The sequence below is a fragment of the Mastigoproctus giganteus genome, chromosome 6 (assembly GCF_048544385.1).
Source record: "Mastigoproctus giganteus isolate SK-2022 chromosome 6, ASM4854438v1, whole genome shotgun sequence".
Lineage (NCBI taxonomy): Eukaryota > Metazoa > Arthropoda > Arachnida > Uropygi > Thelyphonidae > Mastigoproctus > Mastigoproctus giganteus.
Genome location: NC_143580.1, coordinates 112,217,301 through 112,224,678, shown reverse-complemented (window position 1 = coordinate 112,224,678; position 7,378 = coordinate 112,217,301). Strand labels below are relative to the sequence as shown.

The window sequence follows — 7,378 nt, the reverse complement described above, 5'->3', positions numbered from 1 at the left end:
TGGCGAAAGGTCCGCACACCCCGCAAACATCACTGAAAGGGATCGATATGGCGGTCGAGGGGGTTCTCGTCTGGGGAGGCGTTATCTTGGATGGATGTACACAACTCCAGATACTGGAAGGCAGTGTGTAACTGGTGCACGCTACTGTATTGAGGTAATCATTCTCCATGTGCATCTGTTTCGAGGTGCCATTGGCCCCGAGTTTGTGTATATGGATGATGACGCCACACCCCATCGCATTGCAGCTTGGATATGCTTTTTGAAAGTGAGGACATTGTTCGTATGGATTGGCTTGCCCGTTTCTGCCGATCTAAATCCCATCGAACACATATGGGACGCTCTAGGAAGACGCCTAGCAGCACGTCCACACCCACCAGAAAATGTTCACCAGCTGAAGATGGCGCTGACAGAGGAATGGATGATGTTACTGCAAGAACTTATCAACAACATTGTTCTAAGGTTCTAAGTATGGACAGGCGGTGCAAAGCCTGCATCGACATTAGAGGTTGCCAGGACCACTTCTTCCCTTTGTTCCATCTTTGGTAGTGATGCATCTGTATTATTGCAGCCGGTGCTATATTTCCATATCTGAATAAAGTCCCTCTGTACCGTTTTGTTTCCGTTGTTGTCAGTGTTGTTTCCTTCATCATTTCTGTACCTCACGAGGTTCCTTTAGTATGCTTTTCCCATATCCAGGCCACTCCTATGAGAAGCTACAGGTGAAAACCTGATTTGCACACCAGTGTTATTTATATTAGTTGTTTTATCTCTATTTTCTACCGGAACTAAAAAAACATCGTTTGGTAATTCTTTCAAATGCACCAAAAACCCATTGTGTTCCCATTAGTCCTCCTCTATTATATTTTCTTTTGAAAAATGCTGATTCATCAATTTCAACTTCGATAGGTATTCCATTTTCTGAAATCCCCCCCCCCCCCCCCCCTTGTTAACTATCTGAATCAATTATTGATATCATGCAGTTCTCCCTCAGATCTTTGCATATTTCAATAACATGATTTTTATTGATATTTAAATCAAGAGCAATGCGATCTTGAGACCAATCTTGGGACCAGAAGTATAGAAATAATAAATTTTGAGATAACGATAATCTACTATCATCAAAAAATGATTTATGTCTAATGCTCTTTGTTCTGCGGCAAGGTTTCTTATAACCCCCATCTAAACATATCAGTTTTACATTTACTTTCGTAAGTCACATTTCAAGATTGCAAACTTCACAAAAAGCTACATTTTGCAAAATGTGATTTTTCGCCGACCAAGAAATCAAGTGATCAATATTGCCACTGCATAAATCCATCAACTCCGTTAAACGGTAGTTGTTATTTTTGACTTCTTCCTCAGAATAAACTGCATTTGATATGCAATTTGGAAGTTTTTGTCTGGATATAATGTAGGGGTCTTAAAAAATTTTATGGCACCCATTAATAGGTTTAACCCAAATGAAAATTTAAAAAGTTGGCGGGTTAAGTGTTAAAAATTGCGGATTTTGAGCATGCGGCTGGCGGGAAGTATTATTAAGAGTTGGCAACACTAGCCGCAGAGTGGTACTACTCTGACTCTGTGAGAGTTGTACCATAAAAACATTCCCTGAATATAGGAAGTGTATATACATTATCTTTTGGAGCATCTCCACTGCTTTTAGCTGTTGGGATGACTATTACAGATGATATACAACTGCCAACTGAAGAAGAACTTACAGTTGACGAAGTAACTGTTTCTAGTCCAACGTTGAAAGCTACTGCTCAGTATCTGGGGAAATACTGCGATGAACAGAGCAAAGTAAGTCTGATACAGGCAGGCTTATACGGTATGGTTGTGGTATGTACTGTGATGGGTAATAAGCAGACGCTTATAACTCCAGAATTTTAGGTGGCTTCAGAAATTGATTATTTGAGGCACCGCAAATGTTTAAAGGTGTTAGTTAAATAAAATACAAAATAAATAAATATATTGAGTTCAATTTAGTGCATTCTGCGTTTCTATTTCAGCTGACGTCTGGCAAATGAAATTTAACATTACTTTTTTTTAGATCAGTTGAGATCACCAAAAAAAAGGCTACAAACGGTGGTGTTTGTAGCCTTTTTTTTTTTTTTTTTTAATATGCATACGTTTTAAGATCAGCAGAAAGTTGAAATCTGTATACCGAAAAAAAAAAAAAAAAACCTGGAGCTGATGAAGTTATTTATTTATAGTAGAAAAATCAGACCTTTAGCAATGATAATGAGAACATAATTGGAACATGGGAGGTCTGCAGGTTTGGAATGTGCAAATGGTTCTCTTATTGCAATGCTTGCAATGTAAAGTAATAAGCACAGTCAGATGAGTTTGACTTCGTTGCCAGAAAAAAAAAAATGGAATTAATTGTTACACAATTCATCCCAAAGTGTTCCACATCAAAATATGCCACTGTAGTATAGACCCTTTCATGCACATGTTTGAGCCCTAAGAACTAATCTGCATTTAACATCCACCTGCTGAGCAGAAAACTCTTGACTTTTAAGGTTAGTGGAAAAACTGGAAATTCTGTAAAAACTACTCTCCACAATATTCTTTTATGGGGCCCCATGTGCCATTGAACACCTAAGGGCAGTGGTATTCAATGGCACTGGTGCATTGGGATGAATTTGCCAAACTAATAGGCCTATTATTTTCTTGAGCAGAGAAGTCAAACTCACCTGACTTTAGTTACGAAAATTCTTTGAACCAATATCGTGAATAAGAGAAGCATTTGTACATCTCCAATCTGTATAGATTTCCCGTATGTTCTCATTATCATAGCTAAAGGTCTGTCTGGTTTCTGTTTTGGTCTTTTGCTGTCTTGATTACCATAAACAGATAGATTTCAGTTCCAGGTTTTTTTTTTAACTGGGTTGTATCGTCGGCACCATGCCAAAACCATGAATGTGCAAATTTGGCACTTTTTACCTAAATGCATTCTTGAGGTTGTTTCTTGGTCAACTACATCCTGCCAAAGATGCATATGTGTATTTCAAGGCCAAGTGATTGAAAATATTATATGCATTGTCACTTCACCAGGCAGAATCTCGAATGTGCCAATTTCATTAGTTTATAATGGTAAATACTGAGAGAGCAATTTGAGAAAGTACCACTTTTGTGTTTTTGGCATGTACAGTAGGGTGGGGGGGAGGCTAGCTCATGCGTGCTGTCACATGTATGGTTTCATTTTTCTAAGTTTGTCAATCAGTATTACTGTTTAGTTGTCCTTTGTAACATCTCATTTTTGCAGTCAAAAGTAAAATTTGGAATAATGAGTACAAGAATGTGAAAAATTCTTGGAACATGTTCCTCACTTCAAATGGAATCTAATTTAGAAGATAAAGATTGCGATCCCTTGAATGACTTTGAAGTTTCAGACTTCTTCAGCGTGATGAACCCCCAAGGTTCTTGCCTGCAAGCACAATCTTGCTCCTTTCCTTTCTGTCTTCACTCGATCTGTCCAATCTGTTATTCCAAGCTCCTCAAGATCCTGCCGGATGTTGTACTTCCATCGTTGACAGGGGCATCCTCTTGGTATCTACACTGTGCTGCCACTGTATTAGGTACGCCTATCTAGTAGCGTGTTGAGCCTCCTTTAGCCTTCAAAACAGCCTGAATTCGTCTAGGCATGGATTGAACAAGATGCTGAAAATGTTGTGCAGGAATGGAGTACCATGCAGACATGAGTGTGTCATGCAGTTCCTTGAGATTCGACAGAGGTGTAGGCCTGCAGCGAACAGCCCTTTCCAGCTCATCCCAAAGATGTTCAAATAGGATTGAGATCCACTGCAGCAAAGAAAAGTCATTGTCATATTCATGGAACCATTCCATAGTGATTCGGGCTTTGTGCACTAACGCATTATCCTGCTGGAAGTAACCATCTGACTGTGGATAAACTGTCAACGTGAACGGATGCACTTGGTCAGCAATAATGTTTAGGTACGATGTGGTATTCAGACGTGAATCAATGGACACAACATGTGCCAAGAAAACATTCCCCACACCATAACACTGCCCCCACCACCTTGCACAGTAGTCGTCAGACATAACGGGGTCCATGGATTCATGTTGTTTTTGCCACATTCTGAGCCATCAACATAATGCACCAGAAACTTTGACTCGTCAGACCAAGAAACTGTTTTCCAGTCCTCCATAGTCCAGTGCTAGTGTTGTTTTGCCCACAGGAGGTGTGCTTTCTTGTTCATTGATAACAAAGGTACGCGATGTGGCCGTCGGGTGTTATAGCCCATTCGGGACAAACTGCGACTAGTGGTCCGTTGTGATATTTTGTTCTGTGCACCAAGGTTGTATTCTGACGTGATGTGTGACATTGTGGCCCATCTGTTTGCTTGCACAATTCTAGCCATCCTCCTCTGACCTCTCTCATCAACAAGCTTTTCCCTCCCTGTACTTGGGCAAACAGGAGAGGGAGTATATAAGAGTACTGATAAATTATGTGCAACTGACAGCGGGGTTGCCATTGGTTGGCTGGGACCACTTTAAGTAATCATTATCAATCTCATCAACAAGTGATTTTCTTCCACAGGAGTGCCCTTGAGAGGATGTTTTCTGTTCATTGCACCATTCTCAATACACTCTTGAAACTGTGGTGCGTGAAAAGTTCAGGAGAACTGCCACTTCAGAGATCCTTTGTCCAGCACATCTTGCACCTACTACCATACCGCATTCGAAGTCCGTTAGATCACTCTTTTTCCCCATTGCTACGGTTTGTATGCTTAACTGATACTAGAAAGGTTGTTCTGATGCATTAACATCCACAACTGTGGTCATGTGACTTGCAATGTTGTGGGACAAACCATTTGTGAACACAACAGGGGTATACCTAATAAAGTGGCAGTGCAGTGTATATTGGTATGCCTGTTTGGCTGCACTGGAGTCTTCCATTTTTTCAATATGTCCTAACCATCTAAGTTGCATCGCCTTAATTTTGTAAATGATCAGTGGTGATTTAAAATTTTGGTACAGTTCAATGTTATGTCTCCTCCTCCATTCTTCCGTTAGGTTGTCTTTAATGGACCCAAATATATTTTGAAGTATTTGTTTTCAAATCGTTGTACCATATTATTATCATGGATAGTTGTGTTCCAGGTTTTTTAAACATATTTTGTATATTTGTCGGATTGTCGCTAACTAGATCTGTGTCATCTGCAAATCCTAGGATCATTGTTCTATCTGTATCCTCTTTGTTTGTTTCCCTAATATTTTTCTCTAACCAAACCAGGGTGTTGTGATATTGAATGCATCTGATTTGGTTCCATTTGAAAGAACAATATCCCTACTACCATCCATGCACATCTTTATCAGATTTAACAATTTTTGTGGAATACCAAACTCGTTTAGTATATTCCATAAGCTTTTTCTATGGTTGCTATCATAGGCTTTTTTAAAATCAATAAAAAGGTTGGTTGATTGGTTGTATTCCCATTTCTTTTCCAATATTTGTCTTAATATAAAGATTTGGTCTATAGTAGATCTATTCCTTTGGAATCCTGCATGGTATACACTCATGTTATCTTTAGCAAATGGGGTAATTCTTTTTTAGTAGAATGTTAGAAAATGAAGAGAGTAAAGATATTCCTCTATAATTATGGCACTCTTTTATATCTCCTTTTTTATAAATTGGTAATGTTAGTGAGTCCTTCAATTCCACTGGTATTTTTCTTCCTTTTCTCATATTAATATGATTAATTCATATAGTGTTTTGGCTAGAGTTTTCTCTTCATTCTTAATTAATTCTGAGGCAATTCCATCCAGGCCTGGAGCTTTATTATTTTTAGCAGTTCTATGTTTTCTTGTATTTCTTCTAATGTAGGTACAGGTGTTTCTACATCATAGGTATATGTATGGCTCTGCTCAAAGGTTAAAGTAGGTGTTTCACAATTTAGCAGTTGACTAAGGTACTCTTTCCATATTTCAGCAATTGTGTTCTCAGTAGATAGTATCTGGTTCTTTTTGTCCTTAATTAAAGAAGTCAGCATTTGGATTCCTGATTTTTGTTTTTTAACAGCTTGATAGAATTTTCTTTGGTTATTTGAAGCATATTGATTTTTAATTTCCTTCATTTGATCTTGTTGAAATTGTCTTTTTTGTTTAATTACCTTCCTAGTTTTCTTACAGCTGTCTCTGTATCTTTGTTCAGCTTCTTTGTTCAGCTTCATTATCTAATGGATTTTGGAGCCAGTTTAGTTTGTCACCCTTCTTTTTCTTCACTGCTTGTTCACAGATATTGTTAAAACAATTATTTTTTTGCTTTCTTTGAATTTCAATGCTTTTTTCTGCTGTTTCTTTGATGCCACTTTTAATGATTCCAGTGTTGTTCTACATCTTGGCCTATTCCATTTCCTTGGGCATTAAGTTTTTGTTATAGTTCTCTTATGTAGTTCTTTTTAACTTCTGTTAGATTTAGTTTAGTTATATTAAATCTCTTTTGTTTCATACTTCTAGTGAAAAATGACTTATTCAGCTTAATTTTAAAAAGGCTGTTATTAAGAAATGGTCAGTACTGCACTCTGCTCCTCTGCAGCTTCTTATGGATTGAATATTATTTCTGCCTTCTATTGATTAGAATGTGATCTATTTGATTGAATGTTAAACCATCTGTGAACTTCCAGGTTTGTTTATATATGTTCTTTCTCATAAATGTTGTGCTACTTAGTACTATATTTTTTGAGATTGCTAAGTGTATAAGTCTGAGACCATTTCCATTTGAGTTTTCATGTAAGCTTTGTTTTCCTATAGCCTGAATCTTTCTCTTCTTCTTCTGTGAGAGCATGTGCATTTATTAATGTGAGGTTAAACCATTTTGTTTTTAGAGTAATTTTGCTAATTCTTTCGTTTATGGCTTCAAAATTTTTTAGAGTTCCAAACTTTCTTGCTGACTGCAAATCCAGTACCTAGTTCATGTTTATTGGAGCTAATCCCACCATAGATCACGATAGACGATGATAAAAATTATGTACCCTCCGATGATGATAGTGAATCATCACTTATGGCTTTAAAATGCATGTACTTTTTAATTTAAAAATTATCCCCAGTTCAAAAACTGTTCGATGCATTTTTTGAGCCGGGCCATTCAGAAATGGAGTGTGACTTAATGCACTCTAAAGTTGAAAGAAAAGTCACATATGTACCCATGTATGTTCCTGAGGGATGGGCCCAAATAATTAGAGGTGCAAGATTAAAACCTACACCATTCTGTGTAAATATCATGCAATTCGATGACTTTTCCGATTTTTACTTTTCTCACCAAACAACCTAAAGGTGCTGTTCCTTGGAGAAAAGGATGGGCATATCATAATGTTTTACAAAACAAACTATAAAGATGAATTTATAACAGTAA

At 37.6% G+C, this 7,378-nt stretch overlaps 1 protein-coding gene across 1 annotated transcript in view; it reads left to right on the top strand.

Moving 5' to 3' along the window:
• Positions 1 to 1,550: 1,550 nt before the first annotated feature.
• The window catches only part of ND-19 (NADH dehydrogenase [ubiquinone] 1 alpha subcomplex subunit 8), a 70,700-nt gene continuing 64,872 nt past the window's right edge, over positions 1,551 to 7,378 (top strand). The window contains exon 1 of the mRNA XM_090375261.1: positions 1,551 to 1,800. Within this exon, the coding sequence (XP_090231387.1) occupies positions 1,672 to 1,800 (129 nt within the window). The 5' untranslated portion in view covers positions 1,551 to 1,671. The remainder of the gene's footprint in view (positions 1,801 to 7,378) is intronic.